This window comes from Lissotriton vulgaris, chromosome 1_1 (genome assembly GCF_964263255.1).
Source record: "Lissotriton vulgaris chromosome 1_1, aLisVul1.2, whole genome shotgun sequence".
Classification (NCBI taxonomy): Eukaryota; Metazoa; Chordata; class Amphibia; order Caudata; family Salamandridae; genus Lissotriton; species Lissotriton vulgaris.
The window spans coordinates 1826087862-1826105030 of record NC_141685.1 but is presented as its reverse complement, the minus strand read 5'-3'; the positions used below and the strand labels follow the sequence as shown (position 1 = coordinate 1826105030).

At 46.3% G+C, this 17169-nt stretch overlaps 1 protein-coding gene across 1 annotated transcript in view; it reads right to left on the bottom strand.

Moving 5' to 3' along the window:
* Positions 1-17169, bottom strand: part of WASHC4 (WASH complex subunit 4) — a 975954-nt gene that overhangs the window by 864031 nt on the left and 94754 nt on the right. The window contains exons 6-7 of the mRNA XM_086919270.1: positions 9118-9185; positions 7945-8027 (exon numbers count right to left, since the gene is read on the bottom strand). Coding sequence (XP_086775396.1) covers positions 7945-8027; positions 9118-9185 — 151 coding nt within the window. The remainder of the gene's footprint in view (positions 1-7944; positions 8028-9117; positions 9186-17169) is intronic.

Below are 17169 nucleotides of genomic sequence, written 5' to 3'. Positions count from 1 at the left end.
GCAGTAGATGAGAACGTTTCATCCACCATCTGATGGAGTCCCTGGCACTTTGGTGAGAGAGACCTGATCTTCCTAGTGGCCTGATCTCTGAGACTATTGGTCCTCGAGTGCCTGCTGCAGAGGCCTCATGTGAACACGTGCATTGGGCACAATGTAGATGCAGGAGGCCATCGATCCCAGTAGTGATGACACTTGTCTGGCTGCAGGGCTTTGGGTGTCTAGCAAGGTGAGGCACTTAAGAAACATTGATGATAACCTATCCTTTGAAGGACACATGCTTGCCTCTGCAGTGTCCAGGGAGGCACCCAGATAGTGTATTTGTTGGGTGGGATTGAGTACTGACTTTTTATAGTTGACCTGCAACCCCAAAGAGTGCATCAGTTTGAGACAGAAAGAGAGATGGCTCTGCAGCATAACAGGTGTGGAGCTTTTTGGGAGCCAGTCGTCTAGGTAAGAATAGACGAAGATCTTCTGCCTGCAGAGGAAGGCAGCCACCACTGCCATGCACTTGGAGCACTTGGAGAATGTCCATGGGGCGGATTTGAAGCCGAACGGTAGCACTCGATACTGGTAGTGGTGATGGTCTATCTAAAACCTGCAGGTCGATGTCACACATCCAGTCTCCCTGGTGAAGGTGTGGAAAGATTTGGTGCAGGGCTAGCATAAGAAACTTTCCTTTTCTGATAAACCTGTTCAGCAGGCGTAGGTCGAGGATAGGTCTGTACTCTTTGGCTACTCCTCGCTCTTGGACTAGAAAATAGCGGGAGTATACTCCCTGATTTCGTCGCATGGGAGGGACCTCCTCTATGGCCTTCTTTGTGAGAAGGATAGAAACTTTGTCCTTCAACAGTTGACTTTAAATTTGAGGAAGACGCTTGAGTTGCGGGGGCAGGAAGTGGAGACTTGAACCTCACCAAGTAACCATGCTGCACAATACTCCGCACCCATTTGTCCTTTGTTATGGTTTTCCACTCTTCCAGTTGACACGCTATACTCCCTCCCACCAGAGTGGCGAACGGTTGTGGAGGAAGCAAATACTCAAGGTTTGGAAGGCTACTTGGAGGTGGGCTGTTGCTTGGTGCTATTGCCTCTACCTCTACCAGGGCATCCCTGCTGGAACTGAGATCTTTGCTGATTCTGGCAGGACCACTGAGGGGTTTAAACCCTCTGTTGGTATGAACATTTGTCACCCTGACGGAAGCGCTTCTTAAACTCCTTGCATTTCTCAAGACCCACAGCCTTGACAGTGTCCACCTCAGCCTTCTTCTTGTTCATCTCGTCATCAGCGTGAGCCCCAAACGGAGATGACCCATTGAACGGAAGGTTCAGAATCTTCTTCTGAGCATCAGGCTTGAGGCCTGTGAGGCGCAGCCAAGCAGAGTATCATGAGCAGACTCCATGGGAGTAGCCATGAGCGGCGAGATCGGAAGCATCCGCTGCAGCACTTATTACTTGATTGGCTACAAGCCCTCCTTCCTGTAGGATTTTGTTGAAATCCTGCTGGTCTTCTTTGGGAAGCTTCTCGGTGAAACGTGTGAGAGAGTCCCAAAGAGATATGTTGTATCTCCCGAGAAGGGCAGAGGCACTGGCAACCTTCATGTAGGACGCTGAAGTGTTGCACATCTTCCTCCAATACAAGTCCATTTGTTTGCTAGCCTTCTCAGGAGGCACAGAGAATGAGATGGAAGCGGAGTGGGATTTCATGGCTGCCAACAGGATGACCGAATCAGCTGGTGGATCAGTCCTGAGAAATAAGGGGTCCTCTGCTGGAGCCTTGTATTTTTTTGGCGATTCTGGATGGTACAGAATCCACTGTCGCAGGAGTGAGAAAGGTGGCCATCGCTGCTTTCAGGAATCCGGGCACCAGTGGCAGCAGCGGTCCAGGAGCTGTCCAGTGATGCAGGGTATCAAAGAGGACAGACGTGGGAACCACCGGGGTATGCAAAGGGATGTTGAGTTTCTTTGCACCCCTACCCAGAATATCTGTAAATGTAGAAATGTCATCAATGGGTGACACCCGTGATGGTGGCGTGGAGGAGAAGGTCAGAGAGTAGTCCCGGACCGTCGACCTTGTAGACGAAGACCATGTAGGTGATCTTGTGCGCCTTCTCTTATGGGGCCTGTCGTGATGGCCGCTGTGACGGCCATTGGACCTAGACCGAGGTATGGACGGTGATCTTGGCCTGGAAGGTGCCCTTGGTCTGGAAGGTGATCTAGGCCTAGGAGTTGATCTTGATCTCCTAGGGGGAAACTTCAAAGGTCTAGCCAGAGTGCTCGTCCTTGGACCAGATGGCGAGTACGTGCGGGAGTAATATGAGTCCGGACTACTGCGACCACCAGATACAGCACCTTGCGGACGGCGAGGAGGCGAACTGCAGTTTTTCCCCTCCGCAGGTTAGGGGGATACTTCTGGGTAGATCTCCAAAATGTGAAGTCCTGGAGACGATGACCGGTATCCTGACAATGCCCTGGACCCGGGATCTGACTGCCCAGGGACTCCGCCATCCCTGTGACGTCTTCTCTCGACATCAATGAAGTCTGAGTCACAGTCGGCGTTGACTAAGGTCTCGATGGTCTGGACGTCGATCGTCCACGACGATGAGGTGCCCTCAACGGCGATCTTTGGCGTCGAGTTGGTGATCTTGGCGTCGTACTGCTATGAACAGAGTCCACGGCGATCTGCCATGACGTCGTGTCAACGGCGCTGTTTCACGACGTTGTGTCGACGGCGATCCTCCATGGCGCCGTATCGACGTCGATCTCCTTAAAGTCGAGTGGTGGGATCTTGACGACCCTCTCGACGGCAGCACACCAGCCATCGGCGATATGGCAGCCGTCATTACTCTCGACGCTGACCCCCTCGAGGGTGGCAGACAGTGCTTCGACGTCGACAGAAGCCTCGACGTCGACTTGGTCCTCTCAGCAGCCACAGACTTTGAGCCCGAAAAGTGGTGCCTCAACGCCAACTTACTTGGATGCGGCGGAGACTCTCAACGTCAAGATGGTGTTCCTGAAGATTGTCTGGGCATCTGCAACGGCTACTTCGACGTCTGCGGTGAATCTCTTCTCCCCGTTCTCTTCCTGGGGTCAGGAGAAGTGGATCGTCGCCGCTTTTGGCCTTGCTTGCTGGAAGAAGATGTCCTGGGGCCTCCATGGCCAGCCACCTGATTACTCCTGTCCTTTTCCAGCAGAGCATGGTGTTTTATCCGTTCTCTGTTGTGCAAGTATCGCATGGAGAACTTTTGACAATGGTGGCACTGGTCAGGATTGTGTGTGGATGGACGGCACACAATACACACTGAGTGTGGATCTACCAGTGCCATTTTCTTGTCACAGGAAGGACACTTCCTGAATAAAGCTGGCATTCTGACTGGAAAAAAAATCAGTGGAAGTCCACAAAAACCGTAGCAGAAGACTTTAGAAACCCGAAAACGTCGAATTTTCAGAAAAATTCTCTTCAAAAATCAGTTTTTGTAAAAAAAAAACTGAAGAGCTCAAGCTCCAGGATCCTCTCAAAAGGAGCAGGAAAAAAGAACTGGCCTAACTGCCACCTGTGGTGCATCATGGGAGCAGGGGGTCGCCTGCAGGTCTTAAAGACACAGTACCCTTACTCTAATGCCTTAAAGTCAGTTTTCTTTATACTCTACTGCAGCCTACTGGCAAATACCTACAATTACAGGTTTTTCTATGGCAATAAAGCATTGTTGTGTGACAAATGTTTACTGCTCTCTTTCTTTCTTAGGGGATGGGAGAGTTTAGGTGCTACTATGCAAACCTATGTAATTTCAGCATCTTGGAATATGTATATATGTGTGTGTAAATATATATATATATATATCTCTTCTCAACAGTCCCCGTCGCAGAGGGAACTCTCTATGTCGGTGCCAGCGTTAGAGACCAGGAACGTGTCTCTGTTAATTGCACAAACTAGTGTTCTACGACTGCCGTGACCAAGAGCGTTTATTCGAAACGCGTAGGAGTTTTGCGATTGACCTGTGAATAAACCAACATCTTTGCTGCCAAGAAGTGCGACGCGTGTTTCTTTGTTTGTGCAATATATATATATATATATATATATATATATATATATATATATATATATATATATATACATATATACAGACTAAAATATTTCCAAAATGGCATATGCATATATATGTATATATATGTATATATATGTATTTTCTAGATGCTCCGGGATCCCGCACATGGGCGGGGATTATTAGTAGACTATGACTATTGAGGAGTATCCCCTGGATGTGAAGATGGTGGTTCTGGAAACTCGTTAATGAGAAAGGCTGGGGTCACGCTCCGAGAGGTGATAAGGGAGGGGGTGACAGCGAGTGGAATACTGCTTCTGTTTAACACAAGAGAGAGCATGTGGGGCAGGAGATAATGTTGTCAGAGAATCAAAGTATAAGAGAGTGTTGATAATGTTTCACTGAAGGGGAGGGGTTAGATCCCAGTGGTGTTCAGTTTGAACGCATGAGGATTGGTTATAGGGAATTTGTAATAGAATAGAGGACGAACATGGGAGGGTTATACAATTCGCATTATAACTTGTTTGGGCACTTGGTTGGCAGCATATAGTTGCATAATTAGAGGGAAAACGTCAATTATAGGGTAGTGAACAAACATGGCATGGTTTGGGCGATGCACTGTTGAGTACATTTAAAAGACATTCAGATTCGAACATACAAACTAATGTTTATGTTGTTTAATTTGTAGTGAACCCCTGAAGAAGGGCCAAGATAGGCCCGAAATTCATTGGGAATGTAAATAACACCCACTACTAAGGATGAATAATGTATTGTTCTTGCTACAGAAAAATGCCTGGATAGGCATATCTGCTGCATTAGACGTACAAATACATTGCATCTCTCTTGTGACAAGAGTAAAAGAAAGGACTAAATATGAAACTTTGGTATAATATGGAATAAAACTGCATTGAAAGTGGATACGTTTGTGAATCTTTTCAAGAATGAAGCTGTGCGTCCGGCATGGAGTGAGAATTCGGACCAGTTCTTGATGAGATTTTTATCAGACCCCTTCCAGATACGAATGGGCACTCGTCGGGGGCGCCCGCTCTCCTCCCTACTGTTCCTCTTGGCAATGGAACCCTTAGCAGCCACTATCCACTAACCTGCCCCACATTATTGGAATACCCCTTATGGTTCGGAAGTTTAAGATCTACCTATACACTGACTACGTCTTAGGCCTTGCGTCACCTGCAGCTGAAACACTGTTTGAGACGCTGCCTGGGGCCACGTCCAGGGGCTCTACAGACATCGCCTTTGGTGCCTTACCTCACCACCTGGGGCCGCCATAAGGGAGTGATCTCAGGGGTCTACAGTACGGTCATGCACCACCTTTTCTCATAGCCTCTCCTCTGCAATCTCTGTTCCAAACAGCAGACCTGGCGACAGATAGCACTCGATGTGGACGACTGGGCCTATATCTTGGAAGCCTGTGAGGCGCATTAAAGCTCTGCCTCATTAAGACGCTCCACAAATGGCTCTGGACCCCAGCAAGACTGAACAGGGTTGGGCTGCTACCTAATGCGAATTGTTGGTGATGCTCAGCCACCCACTGCGACATAACCCACATCCTCTGTGAATGCCTCTCGAGCCAACCCTTTTGGACAACAGTCGGGAACACCCTTTGGGCATCCATGCCCCTGCAACTCTTCCTTACTCCCCCCTTGATCCTCCTCCATGAAGTAGGGGACCCATTGGAGATTTCCTGCCTGCAGCGCCGACTTCTCCACACAGCGGTGGCAACAGTCAAATCGCATCCTCCACCAATGGAGGTCCCCCACATCTCCATCACAAGAGAACTGGATGGTTGTGATGATACAGACAGACGCATGAACGGGTAATTTACAACCTGCAACACCAGTCAGAGGTGTTTATTCAGATGTTGGTGCCTTTCCAGCGACATGATACCTAAACACTTTGCCAGTCCACCCCTAAAGCCCCACACAACAGTGTTTAAATGTCCACACAAAGCAAGGGTTTCCCCTGGTGGTCTGCTAGGAGCTCTTAGGTTAACACCCTCACCTTGTCTCCCCCCTTCCCCTCATCATACCTCTTCTCTTCTCTCCCCCCTCACTGCCCTCCCCCCCAGTCCACTGGCTCTGACTCATATCTCTCTCCCAATCTCTCTCTCCCCACCCGTGCCAACCTTTCCGCACTCTCTGCTCCCTCCAGTCTCTGTTCCCCTCCCTCTCCTATCCCCACTCTATCCTTCAGACACGCACCGGCCCCTTCACATGCCATGGGCTTCTGCCAACTCCCGCCCCCTTCCCCTTCATGTGTGTGGTCATGGGCTCCATTCGCCCCTGTACTCTGTGGGGCACAATAGGCTGATGGAGTGAGACACCGCTCGCTTACACCCTCTCTCCTTACCTCTTAACTCACCCCACTCCGATGTCAAAAGCACCTTCCCTACCCTTGCTGCCAACTGTCCATGCTCTCTTTCCCTGGGGTATGTCGGTCCACCAACATTTGATAAAGCAAGATGTATAGTTTATAGTTGTTATCAGTACTACTAGCACTATGCTATCTTGCTCCTACCCTGCCCCTTGTCCCCGCACTATCCATCCAGAATGAGTACTCTATTCTAAACTGTACATCTGCTGCATAGTTTTATCAATAAAGAATTACAAAACAAAAAAAGCTCCACTGAACACTGCATTAAAACCAAAATTGAGAAAAGGGGAATAAAAACTTAATGGTTCAGAGTGCAGCACGCTGCCCCACAGTCTGAGTGGACTATAACACTGCAAGTCAATGTCTCGCTGTGGGCAAAAAAATAAATATTCTGATGACACTTGAACGCACTTTATGACTTAAACCAAGAGCTACAGCAGTGCTATCATGCATGATCTGTTGCACTTTCTAAGCACTGAAAACTCAACTTTGTGCAGCATCGTACTCTTATGGACAATTGTTGAAATAGCACAAAGGCATCAGTGCCCACTATTTGAAAGAACAACTAGCTGGCACAGCAGTTATTTCTAAATGACCGTTTGCTTCTCTTAAGACCACTGCTTCAATCTTTTTGCACAGGTTGAAGACATCTAATTAGTGGCACACTGGGCTCTGTACAGCGCTATTAGTCTAACTTCTTTTATGTGTTTTTCAAAGGGCCCTGGAACTACACACGTTTTTATTCACCCTTTTCTTCTAACTGTAAAGGTTTTAATTAATTATGTCATGATCAATAACATTCAAATTCATTCCATTCACTACATGTCCCTCCCAATAACTTGAAATGTTCATCGCTCACTTTTTGTTTTGCAAGGCAGAGCCCTTCATCCTACTATCTCACAGGGCTCCCTTTCCTGCATCATGCGGTTCCTGTGGATATGTTACTGTGATTCTATTCATGTCTAAGTAAAAAAGTAAATGGTCCTTTAAGACTGCCTGTTCAGGGGGCGACTAATACTTGGCAAAGTTCATACGCCGTCATTTGGAAGTCGAAATGACATGACGGTGTTCTAGCTCTAAGATTACTAGGGGATGATGTGATACACTGCACTTGTGCAACAAGCAACTCGATAAAACATGCAATGTTGAATTAGAGATGAGCAAGTAGTCTAGTCTAGAGCATGTGATATGGACAAATGAAACAAAAGAGTACATCATGTCTCAAAGGTGTGTTTTTCACCAGGGATTCAGTAAACCACGACCTTCCATCATTTCATGCAGATTAGCCAATTAACACATCCTAGGCGTGTGCATCCTCTAGGTTCTGTCTATTATGGGGTTGACTGCTTGAGCTACCCTAAAACTCACACAGTAAACTGCAAACTATGAATACATATGGAGCGTGGATACAAATGAAATAAATTAACTAAGCCATTTGTAATTAACAACTTTATAACACTACAAAATCGCACTAAAAAAAGGTATATATAAGACAAAAAGTATACTTAGTTACCTGTCACTGGTATATAGTGCTGCCAATTGATGAACAACACTCATCACCACTTCATAGCACCGAGTAACAAAACAAGACAACTCCTACAATAAAAGTTTGAATGATTAGTAAAACCTAACAAATGTAAAGTGCCTAAAAAGAATGTTTGTCAATCTCTCTAGAAAACTCTATTTGCTTACCTTCCCAGCCATGCAGAAGCCTTAAATGAACACATCTTAATAGTTGCGTGCATGCATGACCACATTTTAAGAAGTTGGGGTGGGTGGGTACTAAATCCAGCCATGATTATAATAACAATGACTAATGGGAAGCTGCTGTAGACCAGGAAGGAATCCACTATGCCCTTTTAAGATGAATAGCTTTTTAATTTACTTCACTGGGAAAACATATTTCATAGTACACTAAATCAGGTCAATTAAAAAATATAACAATGACTTTTTCTTGCTTTATTCTGGACCAACATTTGAACAAGGGCTGCAATCAAGAGTTGGTTCTCTTGCTATAGATTTTACTGGTGTACCATTCATAAATGTAGGTTTTCCTCAATCTGTCAAGATAAATACAACTGAAAGATAGATGAGGTGGCCAAACGAACTATGCAGTATCTGAATCTGTAATTTAGAATCTAAAACAAAGCTATGAGGTGCATATTCTTACGCCCTACATCTCTTGCTGTCATGACTTACAAATACTATACAAAAACTAAAAGTGTGTGACAATCTGATGACTGATGGTAATTAATAGAAGTTAAACTGAGATCAGACATTTCCTAATGTAAACTTGAAATATATGTTGGTTGAAATTATTGTACAAGTGCCAGACATTTAATGTCATGACTCATTATTCTTTAGAGTCTGGCATTTTGATGCTCTAATATACACACCCAGTGCTCTGCTGCTTGCAATGCAATGTGCTATAACAGTGACACATTCTGAATACAAATGAAGAACTGAAAGAAATAATGTTTTGTTGAGCAGTGTGAAAATAAATGTTTTAAAAAACACCAGTACACTGTATTCACCTGAAAGCTCATCAGATGACATCTAGGTGTCGTCCAAACTGAGTTAACCACAAAGTTTTAAATTAATAATGCTCTGATATAGAAAGATGTTGCGTTACTAGAAAACAAGAATTATTGAACAAAATAGAAATAAAATGCATTGCTACTTTCACCTGCAAGAAGGAAACAAATCTTCCCATCTGTATTTGTGAATCACCCTCCATCATGCTGGATTCAGGTGCTTGAAAAAGACAAAAAGAATCAGAATTGATGAACCTTCAGAAGACTTCACCAATAAAATGAATGTACTATGCATTGAATGGATGGATTCTGTTCCATGCTGTGGATCGTATAACTCCAAATCCCTCAACATAGAGGAACAGCCCACAGACACTCCCAATGGCTTTTATCTAGGAATAGTGTCTGTAGTAGGACAGCGGCTCATGCTGGTTTGCCTGGAGACCAGTGCACTGAGAAAAAGGTCTCCAAACGTATTGGGAAAAGTTTCAAAACATTGGCTGCAGCCCGGAGGTCCCCATTGATACTCACCCATAGCACGATAGAGCCAAAATGGGAGGAGAGTGCTAAGGCAGGATAAAGGAGCAGATGTGATCATGTTTCCTGACAGACACTATCCCACACACAGGCGATACTGGATGCATTAAGAAGGCTGTCAGCCAAGCAGCAAAGGCCATAAAGAGGGAGGATGGAGACTCATCTGGAAAGTCGGTGGGCCAACAGGGAATAACAAACCACTACTGTATCGAGCCAGAGGGTTCTCACCGGCAAACAACCAATCAGTGGCCAGGGAAAGCTACCTAGGAAAATAAGATAATCTGGGCTTTCTTCACAAAAGGGATGTCCTTGCAGTGCTCTGGTGGAGAGCCACAGAGATTCCAGCAGTCCCAGAATGCCTCCTCTTTGCCTTACAGACAAGTGCAAGAATACCTCCCGTTTTACGTCCAGGGGGCTAGTCCCTTCCATATCAGGACACTGAGTGGAACAGCACCAGGTGAAGAAATACCATAACACCGCTTAGACGTTCCTGACATCTTCCCTAAGAAATCAAGGATATTGAGAGTACAGACTCAAGGGTTTACACCCTTTGCATGAGGCAGGACAATTCTTGTGCACAGAAACACTGCCGATAGAGAAAATGAATCTACCTGCATATGTTCCTTAATGTTTATGTGTGTTTATGGAAAAAGCTCAACGGTGAACATCCCTATCCTGTAAAAATGCTATTACCCACGATCGGAGCAGAACTCTTGCTCTTATCTTAACAGAAGGCGAATTTCCCTTATATCTTAAAAGGACTCATTACCTCTACCGTGTTTTGGGGGTGATGTCTGATAGTGTCAAGGTTCACTGGCCTCTGGGTTGGAAGGAATCATTTTTCACAGCTGGTAAAAGTCCTATGCTGCCCTCAGGCTACTTTAGGGTATGTAGAATATTGTTATCTAGCTTTTATCTCTTACACATCATGCAAACTGCTAACTTTCCAAATTTACCAGAAGGAAATATTACTTTAAACTTTAGTTTGATTCCAGCAGTCATCATCAAGCCTTCAAAGTACACCCCCCTCCATTCTCTTTCAGTAGGACAACCAGGTCGCGGTCAATTCTCATGTTTCCTTCTTTTTTTATCCAAACCACTTGTCCCAGCGGCTGAGCACCTCTGGAGAAATGTGCATGTTTTACGTACCTTCTTGGAACCTGACACAGCAGACTCAATGACATTTTAACATGTTTTACAGTAATTGGATGCAACTTTTAGAGTTACAGCTTCACTTGAATCTCCAGTGAGGACATCCCCTGTTCATGCAATCTGTTTTTGAATTTATTTTTTGGGTAGGAAGCCACTCACTGACACCAGAGAATAATCTCTTGGGTTTCCAGATTAGACCCATTCTCCTCCTCAGTTTCTCTCATTCTAGGAGTAGATGGGCATTCCTTTAAAAACTACTAACTCCAGCACTTTCTTCCCCTTATACTCCGTCTTCCTTAACAGTCACCTAGCATATTGCTGCTTGACCTGTTGAGGAAGCTAGACTTTAGTGTATCTTTGTTCATGGAATTATGGCCAAGGGACCACTTAAAGGTTCTTGCGGCAGTGCTCCATGTGCTCTCATTCCTGCTTTGGTCCAGTATTGCAACCATGCCTGCTGTGGTCCGGCTTCAGCAAAAAGGTCCTGTAGACCTCTGATCTCTCCTACAGTGCTCACACCTTCTCCCTCACTATCGGGGCCTTTAGCACTTACTGAAGTGTCTCTGACCTTGATACTTTTTTGGAGAACCATCTGCTATGCTCATGCAATTAATATAGTGATAAACTCACTCCTACTCCAATCCTTGTCCAGTGGCCTTATAAATATTCCACACTTTCTCAAAACTGTAATACATACATAAGGAATATGCTACTTACCAGTATGCATCTGTTCTTGGCATGTAGGGCTGCTGACATTCATATCTGTGCATAGATCGCCGCCTAGTGTTGGGTCCGGATGATTGCACATTGTTGTCCTGGAAGAGTCTTCGAAGTATCACGAGATAGGTGGCTCCTCCCCCGGACTACAGTGCGCATGGGCATCCTCTCCATCCTCAGATTGTTTTACGACATTGTGGCAGAGATGGAGTATGATACAGTAAGTGATGTCCATGCTAGAGATAAATTCTGAGTGCTACAGCTGCGACAGGCACCGGGGAGGAGGGCGGGCGATATGAATGTCAGCAGCCCTACATGCCAAGAACAGATGCATACTGGTAAGTAGCATATTCCGTTCGAGGCATGTGGGCTGCTGAATTCATATCTGTGCATAGAATGTATAGCAGTCTCCCCCTTAGCGGTGGCTACCTGTGCCAGCTGCAGCGGTCTGAAATAGAGTCTTTAGAACAGCCTGTCCTACAGCAGCTTGCTGTTTGGAGTGTACATCTACACAGTAGTGTTTGGTAAATATATGTATGGTTGTCCATGTGCCTGCTCTACATATGTCTTCTAGAAGAATGTTTCCTAGGAAAGCCATGGATGCCACTAACTTGCTTGTTGAATGCGCTCGTGGGGGAACTGTTAACGTGCGTTTAGCTTTCTGATAACAAATCTGTATGCACTTAACAATCCATCTGGCTATACCTGATTTGGAAATGGGGTTGCCTTTGCGCTGTGGTGAAAAGGCAACAAACGGTTGCTTAGTTTTCCTGAAATGTTTTGTCCTGTCTATATAGTACAGGAGAGCTCTCTTAACGTCTAGTGTATGTAGAGCTCTTTCTGCAACTGAATCTGGATTTGGGAAGAACACTGGCAGTTCTATTGTTTGGTTGATGTGAAACTGGGATACCACCTTTAGCATAAAGTTAGGGTTTGTACGTAGCACTACCCTATTTGCGTGAATTTGGATGAATGGCTCCTGAATAGTTAGGGCTTGCAGCTCACTAACTCTTCTAAGTGATGTAATCGCCACTAAAAAAGCCACTTTCCACGTTAGGAATTGTATTTCGCACAAGTGTAGAGGTTCAAAAGATGGTCCCATCAGTCTGGTTAGAACCACGTTTAGGTTCCAGACAAGTGAAGGTGGGTGTCGCGGAGGAATCACTCGTTTGAGTCCCTCCATGAAAGCCTTAATAGCAGGCACTCTGAAGAGGGAAAGGTGTTGCCTGTTCTGAAGAGAAGCTGCCACCGCAGCTAAATGTATACGTATGGAACTGTAGGCTAGATTGCATCTGTGTAAATGTAACAGATAACATATGATGTTTTGAGTTGACGCATCTAGTGGATTAATGTCGTTATTGGTACAATAAATGACAAATCGCTTCCACTTTGCCGCATAGCATGCTCTGGTGGTAGGTCTTCTGACCTCCTTGATAATATTCATACAGTCAGGAGGCAAGTTTAGGGAACCAAACTCTATGACTTCAGGAGCCAGATTGCAAGGTTCAACTGTTGCGGATCTGGGTGCTGAATGTCTCCATGGCTCTGCGTTAAAAGACTGGGTGTTAGTCGCAGCCTTTGATGAGGCACCACGGAAAGTTCTAGGAATGTGGTGTACCATGGTTGTCTCGCCCACGTTGGAGCAACTAGGATGAGTGTCATCGAGTGTTGTCGCAGTTTGCGTGCCACTAGTGGTATGAGCGGGGCTGGGGGGAAAGCGTACGCAAACCTGCCTGACCAGTTCATCCATATCGCATTGCCATGAGACTGCGGATGTGGAAATCTGGTGGCAAAGCTTTGGCATTTTGCGTTTTCCCTCGTGGCGAACAGGTCTATCTCTGGGTGACCCCACTGCTGGAAGCACGGTTGTAGCACTGAGGGATGTATCTCCCACTCGTGCATCTGGTGGCTCAACATGACTTTGTTGCACAGATGTACTTTGAACGCCTTCATTGCCATAAAGATTGCCATCAGTTCCAGCAGGTTTATGTGTATCTTCTTTTACTGTGTCGTCCATAGTCCTTGCACTGTGTAATGGAGGACATGCGCTCCCCATCCCAGGAGAGATGCGTCCGTCGTAAGCACTATTTGTGGTACAGGCTCTTGGAACGGTCGTCCCTTGCAAAGGTTTTGTGGGTTCCACCAATGCAGAGAGTTGTATGCACGACCGGTCACCAACACTAGGTCTTTCAATTGTCCTTGAGCCTGGTTCCACTGCCGTGCTAAGCACTCCTGAAGCAGACGCATGTGTAGTCTTGCGTGAGGGACTATAAATATGCAGGAGGCCATCATGCCTATCAACTGCATAAACACCCGTGCTGGGAGCGAGTGTTGAGGTCTGAATTTCTGAATCAGTAATTGAATGCTGTTGATTCTTGCTGAGTTTGGCTGTGCCTTTGCTGCCAGAGTGTCTATTGTCGCTCCCAGGTACTGTTGTACGTGGGCGGGTTGAAGATGAGACTTTGGGTAGTTTAATGAGAATCCGAGGCTGTGTAGGAGGTGAATAGTGTGGGACATGTGGCTGGCACATTGCTGGGCTGACTTTGCTTGGATAAGCCAGTTGTCCAGATATGGGTAGACGTGAATATGCTGTCTCCGTAGGTGTGCAGCTACTGTCGCCAGGCACTTGGTAAACACCCTGGGGGTTGTTGTCACCCCGAAAGGCAGGACCTTGAACTGGTAGTGCTGATTCTGTTTGGTAAACCTGAGATATTTCCTGTGTGCCGGATGTATCGGTATGTGGAAATATGCGTCTTTTAGGTCTAGTGTTGCGAGGAAATATCCCTGACTGAGTAATGGTAGAACCTGCTGTAATGTGAGCATGTGAAAATGTTCTGACAAGATGTATTGGTTTAGGGGCCTGAGGTCTAGTATTGGCCTGAGAGACCCGTCTTTTTTGGGAATTAAGAAGTACAGCGAGTATACCCCTGTACCCTATTGTTCGATAGGTACAAGTTCTATGCCCCTTTTTACAGCATGCTGATGACCTCTTGCTGCAATAAGTGCATGTGCTCTGCGGACATAGGACGGTGTCTTGGGGGTATGTTGGGTGTAGTGGAGATTAGCTCTAGACAATAACCGTACTGGATAAGTTGTCTCACCCACCTGTCTGTGGTAATGCTTTCCCAGACTGGCAGGAACTGCTGTAATCGTCCCCCGACCGGTGTTACATGGTCCAGAGGCAGTGACAAGACGTCACTGTTTAGTATTGGCGTAGGATCTGGTGTTATTCCCTCGTCCTCTAACCTTTGTTGCTGTTGCCACGGTATCCACCTCTATTGTTTTTATTATAGGTGGTTTATTGTATGGAGTCTGCTGAGATGCCTGGCCTCGTGTAGCTCCTCTGTTACCGGAGCGACGAAAGGAGCCTCCTCTGAATTGTTGTGACTGCAAGGCACCCATAAACTTGGGTGTTTCCGTGTACTTTTTAATCTTTTCTAATATTGTGTCCACATCAGGACCAAATAAATAATCAGGGTTCACGGGTTGATTTAATAGTGTCGGTTGAATCTCAGGTTTGAACCCAGAGATGCGTAACCACGCATGTCTCCTAAGCATGACACTTGTATTGATGGCCCTGGCTGCGGTGTCTGCTGCGTCTAACGCACATTTAATGGATGCGTTGGATATAAGTTTTCCCTCTTGTATCAGTGTTTCTGCTCCCTCCTTGTAGACATCAGGCAAGTGTTGTAACAGTTGCTCTAGTGTGTCATAATGAGCCCTATCGTATCTGGCTATTAGGGCTTGTGTATTAGAAATCCTCCATATATTAGCTGCTTGAGCAGCCACCCTTTTTCCAGAAGCTTCTAATATCTTAGACTCTTTGTCTGGAGGAGGAGCATCACCAGTGGTTTGTGTGTTGGCACGCTTACGAGCATTTGATACCACCAAAGAGTCTAATGGCAGCTGTCCCTTAATATATGTAGGGTCCACAGGTGATGGTCTGTATTTTCTTTCGATTCTGGGGTTGACAACGCTTGCTCTTGTGGTTTCCTTGAAAATGTCTCCTGCGTGTTTAAGGACACCCTTCAACATTGGCAATGTTTTGACTGATTTCTCGGAAGTGGAGAAAGTGTCAAATAGGAAATCCTCTTCAACTGGGTCAGCATGCATTTCCACATTATGATTGTGTGCTGCCCTTTCTGTTAATGCGTTAAATGCAGCTGTATCCTCTATTGGTGAAGTCTTGACAGGATAAGAAGTAGTGTCAGGAATAGTTTGTGATTCCACCGGGTCAACAGGGTCTGCCCAGGCTTGAGTCTGGTCATCCTGATCCGTGTCCACAAGGTAACTAAATTCTTCATTGTAGTCATACTCCATATCCTCATTAGTGCGTGTGGGTGAGTATGCAGAAGTGTCCTGGCCATGGTACCTTACAGTCTCGAAAAGGACAGGTGATGTGGAAGAATCCCTTTTCTTTTTGAGTGGAATTTTATATGTTTCAAGAGGATTTTCTGACCTGATTTTCCTCTGATAAATAGTAAGTCTGCCAGAGTCGGAGTCGATATGTAGCTTCGACTGCTCATCATAGGAGGGCTCTTGGTACATAATGTCCTCTTCTAGAGAATGACGCCTTTTCCCCATGGACACCTTCTTGGACGTTTCGAACGCCTTAGGCCGTGGAGTCTGGGGCAGTCAGAATTTTATCGGTGGCATAGGCTTTGTAGACAGACTGACCTTCTTCGGGGCCGGCGTCGTTACTGGCCCGACCGACTTTGTCTTTTCGCCAATATGTTTTTGGCCTTGCGTCGACTTAGGCGCCTGTTGCGTTGGAGGCGCGCTCTTCTGCCTCGACTCGACGTGCTCCTTCGAGCCGCTCTTGGACTTCGGCTCGAGGCCTTTGACGAACTGTGGCCTGTCGACTCGTTGCTTCGGATCGAGAACCTTCCGAGACTCGAGTCCCTTATTTGTGTCGCTGTCCGTCGACCTCGTCGGTTCGACGTGCTTTACTTTAGTCATGGACTTTAGCATAACGATCTTCGGTTCGACACGCCTTGTTTGTGACCCCGCAGAGTCGTCAACACTTTTCTTCTTTGTTGAATCCGATGGATTCGAACCCTTCGATCTGAAGACTGTCTCCAGCAGTTTTGGTTTCGTTTTCGACTCCACGGCTTTCGGTTTTGATTTAAGCAGTGACTGGTAATGTTCAACCGATGGCTCATGTGATATATTCTTAGCCGGGCCGAGCCGCGGGGCTATAGAATGTTCGTCATGATCTTAGCTAAGGCCTTCCGGCGATGCCTCGACCTGAGCCTTTGGAAGTCTTTCAGAGTCTGTTTCGGGCCCCGTACTCACAGTTGGGCCTGGTTCATCGCTCGAGTCGTCATAGATGGCTCCGATGGCTGATGCGTCGTCCCTTACCTCGACGACGTTTTCATCCTCGACGTTTTCTTCGTCGCCTTCATAATAGTTGGAGTCATGCTCCGAACCAGGATCCAACTGCTGTTCTGGATCCTCAGTCTCGACGACCTCATAGTCTTCTTCACCGAAGATATTCATTGGGTCGGGCGCTGGCTTCGGCATCGTTTGCCTCGTCGCGCGTTGAAGTCGAAGCGTCTTCTTCGATCTGAATTGAGCACAAGCTAGACAGTTTGCCTCATTGTGCTCCGGAGATAGGCACTTGTTGCACACCGGGTGTACATTGAGGTGTGGGTACTTAGAATTGCTAATGGGGCATCGTTTGAACGGGCTCCGTTCCATTGACGATCGGGCCTTTGGTGTCGAAAAAGGCCACGCGGCTCTTTTCGACGTCCTGCTGGAAAAGAACTGGAACAAAGTACTCTGCACCGAACGAAATAACA